Here is a 25,082-nt window from a genome sequence, read left to right as displayed (position 1 = left end):
GCTAGAATTGTACTTAGGTCAGTGATGTAAACCAGGGATCTCAAAGTCCCTCCTTGAGGGCCGCAATCCAGTCGGGTTTTCAGGATTTCCCCAATGAATATGCATTGAAAGCAGTGCATGCATATTCATTGGGGAAATCCTGAAAACCCAACTGGATTGCGGCCCTCAAGGAGGGACTTTGAGACCCCTGATGTAAACTGTTCCCAAGCTGTGCCTGCAGCGGGGAAGACCTTAACAGGAGAAAGGTCTGGTGACCAACACCCCGAGAGTTGCAGGGTTTGGCCAAATATTTTTTCATTTAGGGTTTTTTTCCCCCCCAAATTTCACTTATTTAAAATGTGTCCGTCCGTCCCCAACAACATAATATAATTTTAAAAAAGAACAGAAAACACAAATATAAACTCTGCTGAAAAAAAATTCGGTAAACTGTCTTTGGCACATTTGGAAGGGCAGAAATGAACAGCGCTGCTGCCTCAGTTTGCCAGTGTCATTTATAATGGCTGCGCTAGCAGGGTAGGCGCAACTGGGGATCCCTTTTGCTCCAGGAAGAGAGATTTGTAGAGTGAAACGAGCTGTGGAGGAACAAGAGCCTTTGAAGACGTATTTTGTTGTGCCAGATGATCCTATTGTGTAAACCAGTGGTTCCCAAACCCTGTCCTGGGGGACCCCCAGCCAGTCAGGTTTTCAAGATATCCCTAATGAATATGCATGAGAGAGATTTGCATACTGTCGCTTCCATTATATGCAAATCTCTCTCATGCATATTCATTAGGGATATCTTGAAAACCTGACTGGCTGGGGGTCCCCAGGACAGGGTTTGGGAACCACTGGTTTAAACCAAAGCTAACAAAAGTTATGGGGGGAGGGGAGTTCATCAAAGCGTGCACTAAATGCTAAAAATGCCCATTATATTGTTTATTGAAGGCTTCTATACTGCTGCTAATGACTGGGGAGTCAATTCAGAGTGGTCTACATGAGTTTCTGTAATGGTATTACGATACATGAGCTACGATATATGAGCTTTAGTAATAGTGTTATAATATATAGAGGTAGAGTGTTTCTGTGGTAGTAATCTATACATGAGCTTCCGACGGTGTTCATAGATGTTTTTGGTGCATTTGGGCATTTACGCGTCCTTTACTTTACTCTTTCTTTTGAAACAGTTTCTTGATCATGTCTCTTTAGCTATAAATGACAATACTATTATTAAGACTTAGCCAAAAGGAAAGATTTATAAACTATAAAGAGTTTTACCTCATGCAAAATTGTCATTTCTTTAATAAGACATTCACTATTTTTTTCTGAGGCCCTCCAAGTACCTACAAATCCAAAATTTGGCCCTGCATAGGCTTTGAGTTGGAGACCACTGGCTAAACTATAACCATGACATCCTGTTTGTCTTTGGGAAGCAGAACTGAGATTGTGATGTCATAATGCCTCATTCCACCAATAAGAGCCAGCCTCATCAGTGATGTCACAATGGCTTGATAACAGTTTCTTGATCATGTCTCTTTAGCTATAAATGACAATATTATTATTAAGACTTAACCAAAAGGAAGATTTATAAACTATAAAGAGTTTTACCTCATGCAAAATTGTCATTTCTTTCATAAGACATTCACTATTTTTTTTCTGAGGCCCTCCAAGTACCGACAAATCCAAAATGTGGCCCTGCAAAGGCTTTGAGTTAGAGACCACTGGTGTAAAACATCCGAATTCTGCCTTTTGAAAATTGTGATTTGGATGTTTTTAGGGCCATTATGAGATGTTCATCTGCTCACAGGCACCTACATGTCTTTGTATTATGTTATGTTATCCTTTTGAGAATTCAGAAGTTGGAAAGTGTGAATTTTTCAAAACTAATTTCATATTAAGACTGCAGTACTTGGAAATTGTTAAATTGGAAGATTATATTTTGGCATTAAAATAAATGAAATGTTTTCCCTCTCCAAACTGTTTTATTCCTCTAAGGATGTGGTATATGTTGAGAGATAGACAAAATAAGTTTCAAAGAGTGCCAGTAAAAAAAATAGCACTTTTCAAGAGACTTTCACATGGGAAGATTTCAAAAGTTCACTTAATATAAGAAATTCTATACTATGCACACCAATAGTCCAGCATCTGTGTCTCCAGCACTGGCCAAGGACATTTCCTTCTTGTAGACTCCCAAGTCCAAGCAGTAGGCACTGAACATTTTATTTTTAGTTGCTGTGTGTTTTGTTTCATTACTTAAGAACGTTAGAATTGCCGCTGCTGGGTCAGACCAATGGTCCATTGTGCCCAGCAGTCCACTCACGCGGTGGCCCTTACGCCAAAGACCAGTGCCTTAACTGAGTCTAGCCTTACCTGCATACGTTCTGGTTCAGCGGGAACTCGTCTAACCTTGTCTTGACTCCCTGGAGGGTGTTTTCCCTTATAACAGCCTCCGGAAGAGCGTTCCAGTTTTCCACCACTCTCTGGGTGAAGAAGAACTTCCTTACGTTTGTACGGAATCTATCCCCTTTCAACTTTAGAGAGTGTCCTCTCATTCTCTCTTTAGTACCTTTTTATGTTCTGTTCCAGTAGGAACTTATCCAACCTTGTCTTGAATCCCTGGAGGGTGTTTTCCCTTATAACAGCCTCCGGAAGAGTGTTCCAGTTTTCCACCACTCTCTGGGTGAAGAAGAACTTCCTTACGTTTGTACAGAATCTAACCCCTTTCAGCTTTAGAGAGTGCCCTCTTGTTCTCCCTAGGTTGGATAGGGTAAACAACTTCTACTAAGTCTATTCCCTTCATTATATTGAATGTTTCAATCATGTCCCCTCTCAGTCTCCTCTTTTCAAGGGAGAAGAGGCAAAGTTTCTCTAATCTCTCACTGTACGTCAACTCCTCCAGCCCCTTAACCATTTTAGTTGCTCTTCTCTGGACCCTTTCGTGTAGTACTGTGTCCTTCTTCATGTCCAGCGACAAGTGCTGGACACAGTATTCCAGGTGGGGATGTACCATGGCCTGGTACAGCGGCATGATAACCTCTGATCTGTTCGTGATTCCCTTCTTAATCATTCCTAGCATTCTGTTCGCTGCTGCCGTGCATTGTGTGGATGGCTTCATCAACTTGTCGACCAATACTTAAAAATCAAATAAACAGCAAAAACAAAAAGGAATTAAAGTGGTGGGTACAGACCCGTTGGCATATTATGCAATGTGAAGGACAACTACCTATATTGTCATGTGTGAGTGATATTGTACTTGGGAAGTATGACTCACTGGTTGAGCTGCTGCCTCTGCACCCAGAGGTTGTGAGATAAAATCTCAGTGCTGCTCCTTGTGACCCTGAGCAAGTCACATAATCCTCTAGTACCCACCACCTTGAATGTCAGCTTTGAAATGCTAAAGCAACAAAAAGGTGATATACAAGTCCCTGTTCCCTTTCATTGTGTTTATATAATTACAGTAAAACCTTGGATTGCAAGTAATTTGGTTTGCAAGTGTTTTGCAAGACAAGCAAAACATTTGATTACATTTTAACTTGATGTACAAGCAGAGTCTTGCAATACGAGTACATACAGTATACACACATCACAACTGAGCTGATGGTTCTTCTCTCTCTGACGCTGCGGGAGTCTAGTCACTGTTCTAAACGAGCGAGGTCTTGCAATATGAGTACATACAGTATACACGCGTCACATCATCACAACTGAGCCGATAGTTCTCTCTCTGACGCTGCAGGAGCATAGTGACTGTTCTAAATGAGCGAGGTCTTGCAATACGAGTACATACAGTATACACACGTCACAACTGAGCCGATGGTTCTTCTCTCTCTGACGCTGTGGGAGTGTAGTGACTGTCCTAAACGAGCAAGGTCTTGCAATACAAGTACATACAGTATACACACGTCACAACTGAGCCGATGGTTCTTCTCTCTCTGACGCTGTGGGAGTGTAGTGACTGTCCTAAACGAGCGAGGTCTTGGAATACGAGTACATACAGTATACACACATCACAACTGAGCAGATGGTTCTTCTCTCTCTGACGCTGTGGGAGTGTAGTGACTGTCCTAAACGAGCGAGGTCTTGCAATACGAGTACGTATAGTATTTTGTATTAAAGTTTTGGGGTTGTGGAACAAATCGTCTGCGTTTCCATTATTTCCTATGGGGAAACTTGTTTTGATATATGAGTACTTTGGATTACAATCATGCTTCTGGAATGAATTATGCTCGTAAACCAAGGTTTTAATGTATGACTATATTGTTGTGAACTGTTTAGGCTCTGGTAGGGTATAAATATGCAGAGAAAGAAAGAAAAAAAATGCTACCTCTGGATTTGAGGCTGACCCCCCCCCCCCTTATTCTTCCCTTTCCCTATTGTTCTAATTGGTTTCCAAAATCAGATGAAACTGAGCATGCCTATGAGTCAGTGGGGCTCTTTTCTAAGCCCATGTACTTGTTTTTGCCATTTTGAGACATCCATCTGCCAAAAACATCCACAGGAAGAGCAAAATTTGGACATCCTACATTGCAGTTTATCCAAATAGCAAGGGGGTGGGTGGGTGGGCGTTGGGGGCATGTTTTAGGTGGGACTAGGGAGGGTCCAAAATGATTATTATGTTAGTAACAAGTTTTTGTAGTTAATTCTGTGTTCTACTGGAAGCCAATGTGCTTTTTACAATAAGGGGGAAACATGGCCGAATTTTCTTGCATTAAATATGATTTTTACAGCGGTATTTTGAACAATCTGAAGGCGTCTTATTTCTTTTTTATTAAGCTCTTGTAAAGGGCATTGCAATAGTCAATGCAGATTACTAATGAGTGAATCCGGATGTTCAAAGAGGATGCTCAAGTAATTTAGAGAGCGATTTGATTATTCTTAAACGATAGAAACAGCGTTTGATGTGAAGGTGATAGATGAATTTGCTGTCCAAGGTGACTCCAAACAGTTTTAATGAAAGCACAATTTTAAGAGGAAGAGATTTGAATTTGAGCGGGGCCTGAATAGATAGTCCCTCTTTGAAGGGAAATATCATTAATTTGGATTTTTCGATGTTGAGGGACAACATGTTGGAATACAATACTCTTGCAGTTTTCTAACCGAAGCAGCAACAGATCCGAGTTGTTAGAGGTCTTTAATCAGAGGAAATATCGAAGACTTTTTGAAAATAAAATGCTTTTAATAGTGATTTAAATCTTGGAAATGAAAGTTCTGCAGTATATGTGAAGGAAGTTTATTCCAAAGAAATGGAAAAACTAAACTAAACTAACTAAACTAAACCTTAAGTTTGTATACCGCATCATCTCCACAGAAGTAGAGCTCGGGACGGTTTGCAAGAATTGATATAGAAAGGAACTACAATGAAAAGTAGAAGAACTTGGTTCAGAGAAGTTTAGAGAGACTTAGTATATCGAAGAGGGAGAGGTCGTTACATTTTAGAGAAAAGCCATGTTTTTAAATGTTTTCGGAAGAGTTGGAAAAAGTAAAAAAAATAAGCAGCCTTACGGGTTGATTCGTAATGAGCTAATCTAGGTTTCGGAATAATAATAATAATAATAACTTTATTCTCCTATACTGCCATAGTCATGAGACTTCTAGGCGGTTCACACTGAAGAGAGCTGGACAGTCAGCGAGTTACAGTATGTTGAAGTCCGGGATACAGTATATAGAAACTTACAAAAAGCATATAGAATCAGTCAATTAGAATCAAAAGAATGCAAGGTACACTAATCGAAGCTAGATATGAAGGTTGCCCTACATGTAAGACCATAAAGGTGAGACATAATATTTTAAAGAAACACCTATACTGTACAGGAAGCCAATGTAATCGAATCAACAAGAGCGATATGATCGTACAATTTGACCTTACAGAGGAATGTGGCCGCAGAGTTCTGCAATGTGTGAAGACAATGTAAGCAAAGAGAAGAAATGCCACAGTATACTGAATTACAATAATCAATCCTAGAGATAACAAATGCTTGAAAGCCCCCCAAAAGAATTAACCAATCAAATATGCCTCAACCAGTAAAACCCCTTGTTAAGAACTTGTGAAACCTGCTAAAGGCTATTTATCTTTTTTATTATAATAATAATAATAACTTTATTTTTCTATACCGCCATAATCTTGCGACTTCTAGGCGGTTTACAATGAAGATAAGCTGTACAATCAGCGAATTACAAGGTGAGATCAGGTTAGGGAGTCACTGAGTAATCAGTGTTTACAGATTATAAATAGGTTACAGTATAATCTTAATCATTTTACATCAAAGGGGCTGGATGGTCAGCGGATTACAGAATACAGGTGGTGAGGAAGTTGCTGAATAGTCAAGAGAGGAACAGAATATATTTGTGAAGAAGTGTAGTATCAACAAAAAGAGAAAGATTTTAGGATGGGGGGTATTGTCTGGCTGGGAAATAAACCTGATAGACATAATTTAATTCATATACTTTTCAGGGAAAGGATTATATAAGTTTGATCCAATGTGTTATTGCGCAGTGGGAAAATGCTAAAAAGTAAATATTCACTGTTTCACTAAGAAATATATGTGAGTGTTCTACAAAAGTTTACACACACTTCTTCTGCAGAGACTTAGAGGAGACATGATAGAAACCTTCAAGATCCTGAAGGGCATAGAAAAAGTAGACAGGGACAGATTTTTCAGATTATGGGGAACCACAAGTACAAGGGGGCACTCGGAGAAATTGAAAGGGGAAAGGTTTAGAACAAACGCCAGGAAGTTCTTTTTCACCCAGAGGGTGGTGGATACATGGAACGCGCTTCCGGAGGCTGTGGTAGGCAGGAGCACGTTACAGGGCTTCAAAGAAGGTTTGGATAGGTTCCTAGAGGATAAAGGAATTGAGGGGTACAGATAGGAGTAGCGGTAGGTTATAGGGATAGTCTGGGACCATTGCTCAGGCAATGGGCCGCCGCAGGAGCGGACCGCTGGGCGAGATGGACCTCTGGTCTGCCTCAGCGGAGGCAACTTCTTATGTTCTTATGTAGTATCTCGCTTATTGAAAACAGTGAGCCTGAATATTTCTCACTGTGTCATAAATTGCTTCTTTTTGCCAACATCTGCCTCTGTTTACTCACTGATCGTTCTCCAGAAAGTTAAGTGTTGTCACGAAATACTGTTGAACTGTCATTTGAAGCATACAAAGAAATGCAAACCATTATTTTTTGTTTTATAAACTTATCTAAATTTAGGACAGTTTGTAAACCTTGGTTGAAGTTTTATCAATCGGATCCTATAGTTTTACATTAACTCTATGATGTTAGTACGGCTGTGTAATATTTTATCTTTCCAGTTTCATTCTTCTGATTTTGAATCTAAGTGGGTTAAGCCCAACTATCGTAGCTCACACCAAATATGTTTACAGAGACAGATACATAGAATGCACTTCAATTATTATCCTTACTAATCTTTAAGCCCGTTACATTAACGGGTGCTAGAATATATGTATGTTTGTCTTTCTTTCTTTCTGTCTCACTCCCTGCCCTTGTGTCTTTCTTCTTTTCTTTCTGTCTCCCTCCCTTCTATTATTTGTCTTTCTTTCTATTTGTCTCTCTTCCTGCCCCCTATGCAGCATGCACCTGCCCCTGTGTCTTTCTTCTTGTCTTTCTGTCTCCCTTCCTCCCTCTGTCTGTCTGTGCAAAGCAGCATTCCCTCTCCCTTCCATTTCCCTCCCCCCACACCAGTTCCCTGTGCAGCAGCATTAGCGTTTCCTCTACCCTCTCTCCCTTCCCACAGTCGCGACTACAAACGTGGGCCCGAGTCCTTTGCCGCCGCCCCCTTCCCTTCCCGCGGGCCCGACTACACATGGCGATTCAAGCAGCGTGAGCAGCAGTCTTCACACGCTGCTTCGGGTCCTTCTACTGCCCTGATTTACTCTGGCACGTCCGGAGCAAATCAGGGCAGTAGAAGGGCCCGAAGCAGCGTGTGAAGAATGCTGCACACGCTGCTTAAATCGCCAGTCGGGCCCGTGGTAAGGGAAGAGGGGGGGGGCGGCAAATGAGGTGAGAGGGAGCATTAGAGGTGGATTGGCAGCCGACAGAGCTCCTAACTTTGTTTATTTAGGCAGCCCCGGTTGTTTCCTTTGATTAAATGTTCATTAGGGTTCGCCGGTCGCTGCACCGTGAGAGCCGGGTGAGAGCTGCTACCCTCAGCTGTTTTTGTAGTTGAAAGCCGCCGCCGCAATTAGGGTTCGCCGGCCTCCAGCGCTCAGCCGCACCGTGAGAGGCGGGTGAGAGTGGCGACCTCCAGTTGTGTATTTTTTTTTTTAAAGTTGAAAGCCACCGCCGCAGCTCCTCTCTCGATCCTGGTGCAGTTCGAGAGAGGAGCCGGTACCATGCACAGTGAGAGCCGGGGGTGAGGAAGGCCGGCGCAGCTGTGTAACTTTTTTTTTTTAATTTGAAAGCCGCCGCTGCAGCCGGGGCCGCGCATGCGCACTCATGTCCTCGACGGATCAGGGAACACGACTTTTGAGTAAGCATGCGCGGCCTAGCATTTTATTATATTAGATGGAGAAGCAGGGATGTAGTCCTGAAAGAAAAATGGTGTTATTGGAAAATTCTATATATAAGTAAATTGAATTAGAGAATTTTCCTTAAAGTTAAACACAATGAATAAAGAATACGGGTCTGTCTTAGAGTTTGACTTTTCTTGGCCTTCCTAGTTCCATATTGAGCACATCTTTGGGATCATCTCAGCTAATGAAGATGGATTGGCTTCTTATAGAATAATTGCTCCTCTATAAGCTGCTTATTCAGTATATACACAGACAGACCATTTAGAGAAAATTGGAAACAGGCTTCTTTTGAGGCACTTTACATTTGACCCCCCCCAAGCACATCCTTATTAGAACATGGGTAGTGTTCTCCAGTGTTCCGATATCCTGTCTGTGGGAATTAACTGGCGATATCATCTTAGAATGCAAAAAAAACCACATAGTGGCATATCCCACCACAGAAAGGGGGGTGGATGTCTGGAATACTCTGCTGTGAGAGGCGGAGGGAACAAAAATGGTGTTGGAATTCAAAAACGCAAGGGATAAACATAAAGGACCAGTATATGGAAGAGAGTGAAATAAAAGTATAGAGTATTTCCACTAAAAGCAATACTTAAATGACTTTAACACTTAAAAAAAGCATTGGGGGGGGGGAGGGAGTGGGGTCATTTGCACGGAGTGACAGTTGCAGCCCTTAAAACAAAATGGGAGGGAGGAACCTGGAAAGAGTGGCAGATATTACCTTAGGCACTTTCCTGGGCAGACTGGAAGGACCATGCTGGTTTTACCTGCCATCATTTACTATCATACTTTGTTAGAATATTACAACGAAACTACAGAATTTTGTTTGATTCTGAAACATTTTCAAGTTTATCAAGTTTCAAGTTTATTAATAAAATTTGATTAATCGCCTATTAGAATCACTAAGCGATGTACAAATCAAAAATATAGTAAAATAAAAGAGGTGCACATTTAACAATACTCTTATATCAAAAACAAACATGAGATTGGGAAGGAAAGGATAAAAGTTACAATTTTCAATTGGGGTAGAAAAAAGGAAAAAAACAAAAGGAGATGGGAAGTAAACCACAGCATTCTTAGGAATCTAACTCTGCATTTAAATATTGAAGGCATCTTTAAATAAATAGGATTTCCTCTTTGACTCTCCATAGTTAAAAGTCTATATAAACCCAACCACCCTACATTAGTGACGAGAAAGTTAATGCACATATAACCCTACTCGGAGGTGCAGGATGCATAGTGATGGATTTCTTCCTCTGAGGGAAGCTGTTCTTGAAATAGCACAGGTGTGAGAAACCAAGAAGGTAAATGTTCCACTATGGAGTCCAATGTGGAACAGAAGACAACAATCAGACCATATGTTTATCACAATCATAGGTCCCTGAGGCAGCCTTTCAGGTGAAATGCATCGGGCACTGTTCCTGGGAGTGCTTTGATTAAATCTTATTTATCTCCATATGGTCTGCTTATTGTTGTGCTTTGTTAATCAGGTTTTCTATTCCGCCTTTACCTATTCAGTTCAAGGTCGGATTACATTACATGAGGTTGGATCAGTTCAAATCAAAGGGCTCCTCAGATATGTCTATAAGTATCTAAACACTTGACCCCCACCACCACACCCAAATCCTTCACCATGGGCTGAACACTTTGAGAAGAAAAATCCCCCAATTTTTTTTATTTTACATCTTTCACTGATAGAATGTGCAGGCCTTCCATAAGAGGTTTTAGACCGGTCTGTAATTGTCCATCTAGGCAGGTCCAGATGAGTGTGATGTATCCAAGCTCCTTCAAGTTGGATGAGAGGAAGCCAAGTTGGTTCTGAGGACACTTGACCCAATGCCTCCTAGCTTGGACATTCAGTTGGTAGTGCCAAGAAGGAATACAATCACTTGATAAATACTAACCAAATGTTAGTGTAATCTTTAATCATTTAGCTGTAAACCACTAACATATATCTGTAATCTTTTCAAATCTCTAATCTTATGAAACTATATGGTGCCCGCTCACATAATGCAGCATCATATATACTGCTAAGAGATTATTACTATGCAACCTATTACCAACATAAACTTCAATATATAAGTTTATGTATATACATTTATCTTTTTATTTCTTCTTTTCATTTGTATGGACCTTCGGATACTACCTGGGCCATAGATTGTGCCCAGCTATCTCTTGTCTTCATCAGTCCACTTTATTGTTTATTTTAATCAAAACTCTAAAATTCATTTTAATTTCGTGATCATATTCCTAATTATTTATTCTCTTATTTTTCATAACTATTTCTTCATTTCATCATTTTCATTTCTTATATATTTTTTTATTTCATCGTATTTAATTAGCTACTTAGCTTCGAGGTTAGCTTTCAAAGTTCATCAGTGTGTATGTATGTATGTGTGTGTATGTGGGTGAGAGAGAGAGAGAGAGGTTCCATATACCCCCACGAGACATGATTGTGCTAACCTCTTGCTGGTATTTCCTAAAACAAGAAATATCACCTCATATTCCCAGTACTTGAGATACTATCCTGCCATGAAGGTGCTCTATAGTGGACACCACAGCGTCTGCAGCCAAATTACCTGGGTTCCATTATAGAATAGGCTGCTACCATGTGCCTTTGGGGCATCTGGATTACTTGGAGATTTGTGATTGGAATAATGTTGGAGAATTGGATACGAGTCTGAATAATTTTTTGAAGGTCTGAAGGACTGTGAACATATCCTTATGAAAAGTGCTTTAAGACAATTTGCAGCGTTAAGCAAATCAGGGATGCCCTGTTCGGAGGTTTTGTTGGGTTTTTTTTTTTTTTGGCAAGTTGCTCAAAGAAGACAAGTGTGGTATACTGTTGCTGACGGTGATGATGATAAATTCAGTACCTTTATGATGCGCCTTGGATATAATAGTGGACACTACACTATGCTATACAGAGACAACAGTATTTATATTCAATTTTGAAAGTCCAAGACTTATTTTCAGAGTAATTAGCCTCAAATTAATGTTGTGAAGTTGTTTTTTTTGCCTAGTGGTGGTATCATTTACTCCTGTTTGAGAGAGGGAGCTAATGAATGTTATTGAGATCTTTTTTTCTCAACAATTTTTAAATTCTTAGATTAAACCAAATGAGGTGAATTAGCTTTGAATACCCTGCATGGTTTATTTTTGAAACAGAGCCAAGTGAGATCTTCTAGTGTGTTAATCACCTTCCTCCCATAGTGAGAAAGACTCAGGCAACTGATATCACCCTATATCAGTGGCTCCCAAACCTGGTCCTGGAGGCACCTTAGCCAGTCAAGTTTTTAGAGTATCCACAATGTATGTTCATGAGAGAGATTTGCATGCAGTGGACGGCTGAGATGCCTCCAGGACCAGATTTAGGAACCACTGCCCTATATTATAGAGGGGAATATCACTGAAGATTATAGTCTCTGTCTCCATCTGCTGGTAGGAGGGCAAACACCCGCTCATCTAAACTGGGCTAGAAGGATGACTAGGAACCTGTATTTACTAAATATACCAACTACAAAATAAAATATTTACTTTTCATTGGAGATACAGTGCATTTTATCAGTCAAGCATTTGAAATGTTATTTTTGATTTACTATTATGAATTGCCTAAGGATTATTAAAAACAAAACAAAAAACCCAGCAATATGAGCACATATTGTGAATTCTTTTTTTTTAATGTAACTAAAAAAAGGTGTCTCTTGTTCAGATTTTGTCTTTCTGCTATTTACAGAGTCCTGTTTGAAAAGAAAGCATCAAGATTATTAATCACTGTCAAGTATGTTAGCACAAGGTTTCCTAGTAGTGTTTGGTCAGTTGCTTAGGGGACAAACTCAAACACCATATTGGTTGTGTTAAGTTGGGTTTTGTGGTTTTATAATTTAAGGAACCCACTTCTTCTGTTAGCATGCAACCTTTCTTCCTGAAATGTTTCCCATCACATGTAATCAGTTGTTACAAAAAAAAAAATCCCTAAGGTTATTTTGGGAGTTGATTTCATATCCAAAACAATGGAAGAATGCAACAGGATAATCAATGTTTTGAAGTGAGGGAGACATGCTAATGAACAGGCTCTGGTTTCATACTTGTTGGAATGTTGATGGAACAAAGGCATGTGAATGAGAACGCTTCAGAAAAGCATACATATCACACAGTGGACTCTATTTCCAAAAGTCTGCATGGTATATGCCTTTTTTTTTGCCCTTTTCACAGAACCCAAAAACATGCGTGGGAATATCAAGGTCTAAAAATGAGAAAAATATTTGGTTGACCGTACCCAGGACATTCATAGGAAGCTCATGGACAGTGCTGTGTGCAGACTTTTCTCATTACATCCAAGGAGTTGAAATGGTGCACTTTGGTTCTAAATAGGTTTATTAGGCTAGTATCATACAGTACATTTTCATTTCATTCCAATATTTCTAAAAAACATAAATAAAAATCTACGACTATATCCAGATTAGAGGTCTGCTCGGGAACGGGGATCGCGGGTCCTGCGGGACTCCCACGGGGACGCCCCTCTAGCCAACGGGACTCCCATGGGGATGGAAGGCTTTGGAAGCAGGGTTCGTCCATATAATATAATGGACACATCAGCCTTAGTAAAAGAGGGGGTTTGTAAGTTAATTACCTGAACAGAAAACAAAAAAAGAGTTCCACCAAAGAGATTCCACAAGGAAAACAGCAGCGCAAACACAAAAACTGTGGAATTGATGATCCTGTCGGAAGTAATTGCTGCTTTTTATGGGGACTGGTGGGGATGGAGGTAATTCCTTGCGGGGATGGGGGGGGGAGAGGATCCTGACAGGGACGGGTGGGGACGGAGAGGATCCTGGCGGGGACGGGTGGGATTTCTATCCCTGCGCAACTCTCTAATCCAGATATGACCTCTGAACAGTGAACACAGGAAAAATTGACACTATTTGGATATTGTCTGCTTCCAGACAAAATCATTGTATTTCAATTTCCAGAAATCTAATGTGAATGTTGCATTTTGGAAGGCCAGTTATTGAAACTGAAGATGACAGTGCACCTCATATTGGCAGACTGGCCAAAGTTTGGCCATGTTGGTGCCACCTTAAAATCAGAGGTCTTTTATGAATTGCTTATGTAGGTTGGGAAATACTTTTAACTTTGATTTTCGCTTGGGATAAAGGAGGGTTTTGCACTTTTTTTTTTGCCTATGAACTGTTATAATTTATTTCACATAGATATGAAGTTTAAAAGTATTTTAAAAAGTTTCAAAAAATTAGGGCTCCGATTATACTTAAGTGTAATGTTTTTTCAATTCTCATGAGAAGACCCAATGAGGATATAAACATCTCTAATTTTCCCAGAGTTCTCTTATGATACATCCATTTGAAGTGTGAAGGTTTATGGGCATCACTGGGGTTTTGGGTTTTTTTTTCTCAAATTAAATAGTTCTTAAAGATGACTTATACTCTCCTCTAGACTGTAAATCACCACAAAATCCAGTTCACACTTGACTGAGCTCCAACTTGGCTCAGTTCGTTTAGAAAACATCATAATAGGGTTCCAAAGTCATATACTGCAAACATTTATTCAAAAAATACAGTTCATCAAAAGAATTTGCTTTCCACCAAAAGACATAATAGAGCTTTCTTTCAGAAGTGCCTTTGCTCCAAAATCAAACCCTCCGAGGACCATCTAAGTACAATTTGCTGGCGCTTCAGCACAAAAATAATGCTCTTACTCAGTAGGTGCTTCTCTGACAACAGGCTATATTTTTAGTGTCTGTAGCCAACTCTTTGCTCTTGTTTGTGGTTTATTGTCATTGCAGCAGGAGTGGAAATTATATCCAGGTCTAAGCTATTGCAGACTAGCCCTGGACATTATTTATGGAGTAAATTAAATGCCTGGATTTTACTTATGGAGTAAATCAATCCATTCATTCTTTATGTTTGAGATATATAATCTCTACCCCACACCAAGGGTTCTCAACCCAGTCCTCAGGTCAGACCAAGCCAGTCAGGTTTTCAGGACACCCACAATGAATGCGTATGCACAAAATAGATTTGCATATTCATTGTGTATATCTTGAAAACTAGACTGGCTTGATATATCCCGAGGACTGGGTTGGAACCCCTGTCTTGCACCATCCATGTCGCCCCAGCACTAACATCCATGCATTGGTTACCTATCCAAAAACGCTCCGCCTTTAAAGCCTTGGTCCTAACCTTCAAGACCTTCCATAAGCTGACACCGAACTACATGACATCAAAGCTACAAATTTACGTCCCAAACAGATCACTGAGATCTCAAACAGAGAGACGGCTCACACTACCACCTGATCGTTCACTCAAAACTGAAAACGCTCTTATTCACAGTTTATACCCAGATTCTGGCACATCATCCCCACATCCATTAGATCGATAAACAATCTATGGAACTTCAGGAAGGCCGTGAAAAACTTCCTCTTCACAAATCCAGCTCCTTAATGTTCAACGGTACTCACAAGCTCCATAATGACCGACGCTACTCACGGGACCTAAACTGCCAACCACGAATCATGTACTCGCTTACAACACTAAAACTTTAGTACAATTATGTTCTGTTCTGTTAGTATAGTGAATGCTGTCCTAAATCTATACTATGCCGTGTAATATCTTCTACGAATGCTGCAAATTCTTCTAAGCTATGTCTGCCAAAAATGTCTTTCAATCATTTTGTCCTTCTATACTGTGAATGAACTTTTGTAACCCATTCTGGGCTCCTTTGGGAAGACGGGCTAAATAAATACATGCAAGGTAGTTTACTGTCCATTCACTGGTTGAAATTTTACTGCAGGAATTGGTGCTAAGTGCAATTCTTTAAAGGATGCACACCCTTTATAGAACTGTGCTTAACGCTGATCTTTTCTGGTGCCCATTTTTGAATAAATCCAAATGCTTTTATTCATCCAAAATTCATAAAATGATCTCTACGACTCGACATGCTAATGTTTCGGCCCAGACGGCCTGCCTCAGGAGTCTTATGAGTCTTCAGCTTTGTAAAAAAGTGCCCAATCTCACTAAATGTTGCTTTGGAAAGACGTATCACGGTGAGGAACGCTGCGACGTTGCTGCATGTCGAGTCGTAGAGTCATTTTATGAATTTTGGATGAATAAAAGCATTTGGATTTATCAGATGAGTTGAAAAGACACTTTTTTGTGCATCATTCTGATTGGGACAATTCCACCTTTGTTTTGTGCCTTTGAAGTTGTGGTTTTGTTTCCCCTGTTTTATCCTTGTGCCCATTTTTGAATACCATTTATGGAATCTGGCTCAAAGGGGGAAATTCCAGGTGCCGGTAGGCACCCTACCAGTTCCTAAATTAAGAGAGAAAGTGTAGTTACTTACCTGTAACGTAGGTTCTCCGTCTTTAGTTTCCGTAAATTGGGAGCTGTTGGGACAACACCCATATGTGGCTGACTCATCCTGCTTGTCCTAGGAGAAACATTGTTTTAAACTGTATTTAAATAAAAATTCAAAGTGCCTACCCGCTCTTAAACAAGCAGTGCCCGACTCGCACCCCCCGGAGGTGCCTACTGGTGCCTACCGCCACTTTAGGTGTGGCTGACATCTCTAGAGGCGCAATTCATATCAAAGATAGGCGCTGGCCATGACGGCCTGGAAACCCCTGGCTTACATTGCTGGTGCGTATCTTTGCCAGAGGCGTGATTCTCTAAACGGTGCTGTCGACGGCCACCAACAATAGCACCGTTTAGAGAATCCGGCAGTTAGTGTATAAACGCAAGGGGGCATTTACAGGTAGAGGTGCAGAGTTAGAACCTGGGCGTGAGATAATTTTATATGCGGGGAATGCTACCATTTATGCACTAAATTTATGCGATATCAATAGTAAACTTAAATGGAAGTGTCTAAATGTAACATTTTAGAGCTGCTCTGGGGGTGGGGGCTGTAGGAGTACATGTATCACAACCTGGAGGTTAACTGGGCCCTGGCTGAGATTCATTCATCTTGAAGCCTGTGCATACAGCTAAAACGGTGACGGGTCAAAAGCACGCGATGACAACCCAGTGCAGACAACTGAGCGCAAGACAGAAGCGCGCCGAAGAGAAACAGTATTTTAAAGGGCTCCGACGGGGGTTGTAGGGGGGAACCCCTCCCCCACTTTACTTAACAGAGATCGCGCCGGCATTGTGGGGGGTTCGGGGGGTTGTAACCCCCCACATTATACTGAAAACTTCACTTTTGTCTATGAACCACTAAAACAGCATTTACTGTCCTAACTTTATTCAGTAAACCTAGCCAGTTAGCGGACTGAATACCCTAACTCCGCATTCAGACTGCCCTTAATCTTGCTGGTCAGGAAACGGCTGTTGAGAGGGACAGGGGGGATATGATTCAGCCGGCTCTCCAATTTTTTTTTTTTTTGGGGGGGGGGTGTCCAGAAGTGGACTAGGGAGGTAATATATTTTTTTCCGTCCTTAGTGCACCAACAATAATTCCTCTCCTGGTGAGGATGCCGAAGCCCCACCAGCCACCAATAGCTTCTGTACTATAGCAATGTGAGAAGGAGGAGAGTAGCTCGATAATGAATTTTTTTGGCTAACAGGTCTTCGTCATCCCCGCCAGCCATTTAATGGGAGCTGAAAGTTTGGAGGGAGCCAAGTCCCCCCCCCCCAAGCCACTGATCCCATCCATTTTATAATTTTTGTTGCTCTTCGCTAGATCTTTTCAAGTTCCACTGCTTCATTTCTGAGAGGGCTGATCAGAACACAAAGGGCTAGATTCACTAACCTTCGATGCCTGCATGCAAATGGAGGCAATCGTTGCCCCCCCCCCCCCCGCTGACTTTATTCAGTAAACCTAGCCAGAGTAAACCTAGCTAGAGACCGATCCTTGAGTATGCACAGACCATCTTTCTTGCCTGTAGATGGTCTGTGCATGCTCTCAGCAGGAAACTTTTTTTTTTTTTTGCAAGCCCGTGGTTTTAACCCGCTTTAAGCCTGCGGGTTAAAACCACGGGCTTGCATTGTGGGGAAGGGCAGGAGAGTCAGGGCAGCAGGACAGATTCATGGTGAGAGCAGGAGATCGGGGCAAGCAGCAGATCGGGGCTGAGAGCAGGAGATCGGGGCAGGCAGGAGATTGGGGCTGAAGGCAGGGCATTCAGAAAGGATCTGAGCTAGAGAATGACACGGTGACAAAATTCATCACCGTCCCCGTCCCCGCGGATAACCGTGGGAAATAATCCCATGTCATTTTTTAGTGTCTATTTCAGCCTCAGTCCTTCTATACCAGCATTCTTCAAAGCAAAGCTTGCGGGCAGTGGTTGTGGCCATTCATACTCTGATTCTTATGGGAGCCAAGGATAATGAAGCCATTGTGACATCACTGATGTGATTGGCTCTTAGGCACTGGTGGAATGAGGCATTATGACATCACAATATCTGCTCTGGATACCAGAGACTGTCATTCTGTAGTGTCTGTTTCAACCTCGGTCCTTCTACACCAGCATTCTTCAAAGCAAAGCTTGCGGGTCAGTGGTTGTGGCCATTCATACTCTGATTCTTATGGGAGCCAAGGATAATGAAGCCATTGTGACATCACTGATGTGATTGGCTCTTAGGCACTGGTGGAATGAGGCATTATGACATCACAATATCTGCTCTGGATACCAGAGACTGTCATTCTGTAGTGTCTGTTTCAACCTCGGTCCTTCTACACCAGCATTCTTCAAAGCAAAGCTTGAGGGTCAGTGGTTGTGGCCATTCATACTCTGATTCTTCCCTCTCTCCTTAAAGAATGATATGAAGATGGTTTACCGCGGTTATCCGCGGGGACGGTGATGAATTTTGTCCCCGTGTCATTCTCTAATCTGAGTGACTGGTCCTCAGCAGTCGCTTATTTTGGATTGGTCAGCCCAGTAGGTGCCCCTCTATATATATATATTTTTTTTGTGAATCGCTTCCCTGCCTACTGTGCATGCCGTTTCCCCTCAATCTGATTGGTACACAGGTTAGTGAATCGGATCGGAGTGAAATCGGGTCACAAAGGGGTCACAAACCGATCGGTACACGATCGGTTTGCTTAGTGAATCTAGCCCAAAGTACTCAAAGACTTTAAGCCAAAGTACACCTTGGATCTATACAGAGGCATTATAATAATAAAAACTCTGTGATCCCTCTGGAAGTAGAGAATAATGATGAACCTATGGAAAGCCCAGCCAGCTTGTGACCCCAAATGCAGGTTTTGAGACCCCGCTTGGGGTTCTGAACCACTATTTGGGAAGCTCTGGTCTAGAGGAAGGGATAAGAGAGGTAAATGAAGGTGGAAAAGATAGCACTGAGAGTGACGGGGTTATTACCTAGTTCTGTTAATATCAGAAACAGGATGTAAGAGAAAAGAGTAGAGAGGTAGGCTAGGGTGCTAAAAATGTGCTTCTGCTGTTTCTATCACAGGCTATTATCAAAATGTCTTTGGTAGGTAGGAATGCTCAAGCCCTGGGGTCTTAGGTGTAAGAATGTGCCTTTTGGCGTTTAAAAATGTGTATGTTTTTGTCTAGTCTATTGTGGTTGTGCACCTGAGGTCCCAGGTTTAATACTCTCAGAGAGGTTCAGCGGGAAATGAAATTAATGACAATGACAGCCAACAGTGGTTGCATAAAGAATATATTGTGCAGTAATATTACAGATATGCAATACTTAGAAGAAAGATATTCTATTATGTAGATGCTTCTGTGCTCTTGTGAATGAGAGAGAAAAGACAGGTTTTCCTTTGTGTCTCTGGATAGGTGAGGTGATGTGGGGGGAAAAGAGGGAAATAAAAGAGAGAGGGAAGATTGTGTGTGTGTAGGAAACCGAAAATAGAAAGAAGGACATGGAAAAAGCAGGCAAGAGGTTTTATCTGAATGCTGTGTGTGTACGGTACCTTCAACGGTGGGGGATATATGAGGTGTGAAGAAGCTGGAGAAGAGAAAGAGAAAGAAACCAGGGGCGAGGCCTCTTTCTCATAGATTTGAGTTTCTGATAGTTTCCAGTATATCTCTGTGCCAATGGCTATCTGTCTTTTAAGAATAGGCAGCTGGGGCTATTCTTTATCTTAAGCACCAGACCACAGCACATCTTTTGAAACTGTGGATCCCCCCCAGCCTTCTGTCAAGGCTCTTTGTCAGTCTTAAGCACTGATAATTTAGAAGTAATTTAGTAACATTTTCTTAAGTCTGTCTACACTGATACATGCTCAGGATCAGATCTGTTTAATACAGCGGTCTCCAACTCAAACCCTGTGCAGGGCCACATTTTGGATTTGTAGGTACTCGGAGGGCCGCAGAAAAAAAATAGTTAATGTCTTATTAAAGAAATGACAACTTTGCATGAGGTAAAACTTGTTATAGTTTATAAATCCTTCCTTAATTGCTTCTGATAATTTCAGCTAGACACAGCTGAAAGCAGTGCAACATGCAGAAAGATGCAGGAAAGCACTTGCTTGAGGTTACAACAGTGAGGCTGGCAGAACAATGGTAACATACCGAGGGCCTCGAAATAGTACCTGGTGGGCTGTGAGTTTGCGACCACTGGTTTAATATAAATTCCCATAGGCCTTTGCTGACATTGTTTAGGCCAACAGGAAATGCTGACAGCTAGCAATGTAAGGCTGACAGTAGGGGGTCAATTTTTCAAAATTATTGGGGGGTGCTAAAACCAATGGAAAATACCTCTCCCTGGATAAGGAGTCTGTTAAATGTTGGGGGTACACTTGAAAGTAGAGCCTCTGCGGTTGACTGCAAAAACTTTAAATTGACCAACTCTGAATTTTTCTTGAGTTGCCAATGGCTTTTCTTTTTATATTGCAACGTTCAAACAGTCACGTGAATATTCTATCATACATCCCAACATCTGAATGCTATTAAGAGGAATATTTTTGGAGGGATAAAACAATAGTATTTATAGAAGTAACCGCAATAATTCTGTTTGGAATAATTAAAATGAGTGCCCAGTTTCTCTTAAAGTTGAATAGCTGACCATTCTCTTTAAAGTAAATAATACAATTATTTTGTTCTTAAATGCCTTATCCCTTTTCAACTCTTACAAGCATCATGATTTCATATATTTTGCAATATTTGCTGTGTATACATTTAGCCTATCTAACCCGTCCTAACAGTGTTTATGCTTCATAGGACAATCTGTATAATTCTACTGTTATTATATGTTCTTTTTACATTTGATTCAATAAAAATTTGGACTTTCTGTAACTCAATAAGTGAGGAAATCATGCAGAATATGACTCATGGAATTCTTTGTAACCCTTCCGGTGAAAGTGAGAAGGATGCATTTAGGCAGTAAAAATAAGGAATATGAGTACAGAATGTCAGGTGCAACTCTGGGAAAAAGTGAACAAGAAAGGGATCTGGGTGTACTGATAGATAGGACCCTGAAGCCGTCGGCACAATGCGTGGCAGCGGCAAATAAGGCAAATAGAATGTTGGGCATGATAAAGAAAGGAATCTCGAGTAGATCGGAGAAAGTTATAATGCCGCTTTATAGGGCAATGGTCAGACCCCACTTGGAATACTGCGTCCAACATTGGTCTCCCTACTTAAAGAAGGATATAAAACTGCTGGAGAGGGTGCAGAGACGAGCAACTAAACTAGTGAAGGGTATGGAGAAACTGGAATATGAGGATCGACTTAAAACACTGGGATTGTTCTCCCTTGAGAAAAGGAGACTTGCGTGGGGATATGATCGAGACCTTCAAAATACTGAAAGGAATCGACAAAATAGAGCAGAAAAAACTATTTACATTGTCCAATTTGACACGGACAAGAGGACATGAAATGAAGCTAAGGGGGGGCAAGTTCAGGACTAATATCAGGAAGTTCTGCTTCACACAGAGAGTGGTTGACATCTGGAATACTCTCCCAGGGGAGATTATTGCGGAATCGACAGTCCTAGGCTTCAAAAGCAAACTAGATGCATATCTCCTTGAGAGAGGCATATAAAGATATGGTTGGCTATAAAATAAGCCAGGTGTATACCTAGCAGGGCCTCCGCGTGTGCGGATCGCCGGACTTGATGGACCGAAGGTCTGATCCGGAGATGGCGCTTCTTATGTTCTTATGTTCTTATGATGCTAGGTTGCATAGGGAGAGGTATGGCCAGTAGGAAAAAGGAGGTATTGATGCCCCTTTGGTGAAACCTCATTTAGAATATTGTATACAATTCTGGAGGCAGCACATCTGGGTTGCCTCTCTGTGCATGGCAGCAGGAAAGGCCTTCATAAAAGGTCTTTTCCTGCTTCTCTTAATCTAGTAGCATGGGAAGGCAACTCCTTTTGCCTCTTGCTCAAATCGGCAGTGCTCCTTCTCTGCCCCTCCTGCTGCATGTGTGCTGCTTCCTTACGCTCATACCTCTGTAACATTCCTGGCACATGCAGCAACCCCCAATCTGCTGTCGTGCCAGAGTTGGCTATTCCTCTGATGTCACTTCCTAGGTGCAGGTCCAGGAAGTGATGTCAGAGGAATAGCCGACGCTGGCGTGACAGCAGGTTGGGGGTTGCTGTTCACAACAGGATCATTCCAGAGGTACGGGGGAAGGGAAGCGGCATGCACATGGAGCAGGGGGGCAGAGAGGAGAATGGGCATCTGTGCCCTCACCAAGATGGCACCTGGGGCAGACCGCCCCTTCCCTTACTACGCCACTGGTGCTGGGGCGGATCAATAGACAGAGCAATACGAGGGTCGGGGCAAGGCGATCAATGGGGCTGGGCTGGGGACTGACCCTGAATCTCCTGCTGAGTGGATTGGCCCCCTTGACAAGAAGTTTAGGCAGTGCATCAAAATATTATTAGACTGTCTTGTTAGGTGCCTAGATTGGCATGCATATCAGATCTAGGCGCCTAACTTAATTATTTAAAAAGCGTAATCAGCGCAGATAAGAAGCAATTAGCACTTTATAATTGGCTTAAATTTAAATGAATTGGGTGGTAGTGTAGGTGCCGGTATTTAGGTCAAGAAACCCAGGGATGAATAGGGTGTGCCTCAGATTCAGGCGCCTAAGTTCAATTTAGGTATCACTAGGAGCAATTCTGCAAACTTGAGATTGACATGTGCTAAGTGCTGCGTTCCTAGGTAGCATCTATAGAATCAAAGCCATAGTTTGTTTGGCATAATTTGGGCCTGAACTTGTTATGCCTCATTGTGCCACCTGTCAAAAGATGACAATTGGAGGCATGATATCTATACTGAGGCTCATGGGGGGGGGTGGGGGGCGGTTGTCTCAGCGTCACTACATGAATCATCTCAGTATTATTTTTTCTTCACAGAGATTGGTCCTGTTACAATTACCACCGATCCAAAGAAATTTCAATATGAACTCCGGGAACTCTATGTTCAGGTAAGCTCTTATATTTTGAATATTTCAGATTCTACCAGAATACCACTGTGAAGTTGATTTTTGGAAAAAGTAAATTTGACCATGTGACCCCCTTTGCTCCTGAGTCTCCATTGGCTCCCGGTTTATCTTAGAATTCAATTCAAATGTGCTTGCATCTCTTTCAAAATTTTATATGGTATTTTTATTCCCCTTGTTCCCTTATTATGGAATGTTTACAGAGGCATCCAACAGTTCAAACTCTCCCTTCCTTCCAGAAAAGGAATTAAAGGAATTAAAATCTTTAGTCAATCTCTGATTTTTAAACTTTCGCAACTATTGAATGAACTCCCTTAACTTTGAGGAGCCCCAGGCCTTTCCAATCTTTTCGTAAATTTCTAAAGACCTTTTTATTTGCTAAACATTTTGAAAATTAATCTCTTTTGAAACCTCTGTTTTTACTTTTTTCAGTTCTTATTTAATTGTTATAAACCTAGTCGAGCTTCCTTAGGTTGATGCCCCGGTATATAAAGTTAAGCTTTAGTTTAGTTTAGACACACCTTATGTAGTGTCTTTTTAAATTTATTCTTCTAGTTCAGCTGTTCTGTTCACTCTTAATGCCAAGAAATGCAAGGCCATGCAAATATCTGAGGGAAATGTACAGTTTTAGGGGGTGAAGAACTTTTGTGCACAAAAGAGGAGCAGGTCTTGGGTATGATAGTATGCATTGATCTTAAGGTGGCCAAAGAGGTTGAAAAGGCAATGGCAAAAGCTAGAAGGATGCTAAGGTGTGTAGGGAAAGGTATGGCCAGTAGGAAAAAGGAGGAATTAATGCCTTTGTATAAGACTCTGGTGAGACCTTATTTAGAATATTGTGTACAGTTCTGGAGACCCACCTTCAAAAAGATATAAACAGGATGGAGTCAGTCCAGAGGAAGGCTGCTAAAATGGTTGGTGGTCTTCATCATAAGGTGTATGGGGACATATTAAAGATCTCAATATGGAGGAAAGGTGGGAGGGGGAGATATGATGGAGACGCTTTCTTAATAGGCGCCTATGTTTCAATCAATGCTGATTAAAAAGCTCAATTGAGCTTGTTATTCAATTTAGATAGGTGCCTATCTAGTTGGGCGCCTCCAAAATAGGTGCCTAACTTTAGGTGCTGGTTACAGAATTTGGGCCTAAATGACTTGCCCAGGGTCACAAGGAGCAGTGCAGGATTCAGACCTGAGGGTGCTAAGGCTGTAGCTCTAACCACTGTATCACACACTCCACAGTGTAAAAACCAATAGAATCTAAAATGAAATTGAGGTCAATAGTATGTTCTTCCCAATCCTAAAGGCTTCACGAGTCCCATAAACTTCCTGTCTCTTGGGAATGGAAAATCACCTGCGTCCACATTAAACTCACGCACCACTAGAATCCTAGGAAACATGATGCCAGCAAAGCATTCTTCTTTTTTAGCTGTCCCCTCTGTGATGCTAGTTTGTCTGCTGAGACTGTGCCACAGTTTGCTGGATATTGTCTGCTATTTGTCTAGTGTGTGTGGTCAGTACCTTATTGATCTCTTCTAGCATGATCTGGAACTTTGCCAATTTACCTTTGAGCCCTGCTGTCATGAATTATGTGAGATGTTTGTCCTTTCTCTGATATAAATAGCATCAGCTGATGTTATGGTGTTGCCATTGTCCATTTTGATCTTTCTTAGGTCTATTTGGCATCTCTAGCAAAAGAAGCCACAAAATCTACCTCACGGCCTTTCACTAGTGATGTGCAGTGTCCATAAGAACATAAGCAATCCCTCTCCTGGTTCAGACCTTAGGTCCATCTTGCCCAGCTGTCCGCTCATGCGGCGGCCCAACAGGTCCAGGACCTGTGCAGTAATCCAGCAATAGCTTCTCACTTCTGGTTCAGGCTGCTCACTCCTCAGAGTCTCTGACCACTTTTCTGCGGTTAAAGGATGGTACACTAATTAGAGGTGGTGAAAGTCACCGCACTGTGCAATATCTTTACCTTCTTAGCTCTTCCTTGAAGGGATACTGGCTATTTTGGTGCAGACTTTTCAGGATGCCAGTCCCTCGTGGCTGGTTGCTTAATTGTCCTCCTCATTCCCTCCTCACATAGGCTCCTTAATCTTGTTGACATGCCAATGCTTTTCTGTTGTAGTTAATGCATATTTTGTTGTCTTCCTCTCATCTTACTTCTGCTACTCTGCTTTCCATGCTTTGTGCTGCTACATTTTCATGG

The 25,082-nt window shown here is 41.6% G+C and overlaps 1 protein-coding gene across 2 annotated transcripts in view; it reads left to right on the top strand.

Moving 5' to 3' along the window:
• Positions 1 to 25,082, top strand: part of HMCN1 (hemicentin 1) — a 461,110-nt gene that overhangs the window by 29,241 nt on the left and 406,787 nt on the right. For both annotated transcript variants that reach the window (XM_033960229.1, XM_033960228.1), the window contains exon 2: positions 22,789 to 22,859. In XM_033960229.1, coding sequence (XP_033816120.1) covers positions 22,789 to 22,859 — 71 coding nt within the window. The remainder of the gene's footprint in view (positions 1 to 22,788; positions 22,860 to 25,082) is intronic.

The sequence above is a fragment of the Geotrypetes seraphini genome, chromosome 10 (assembly GCF_902459505.1).
Source record: "Geotrypetes seraphini chromosome 10, aGeoSer1.1, whole genome shotgun sequence".
NCBI lineage: Eukaryota > Metazoa > Chordata > Amphibia > Gymnophiona > Dermophiidae > Geotrypetes > Geotrypetes seraphini.
Note: the sequence above shows the minus strand (reverse complement) of the source record. Positions and strands in the feature narration are given on the sequence as shown.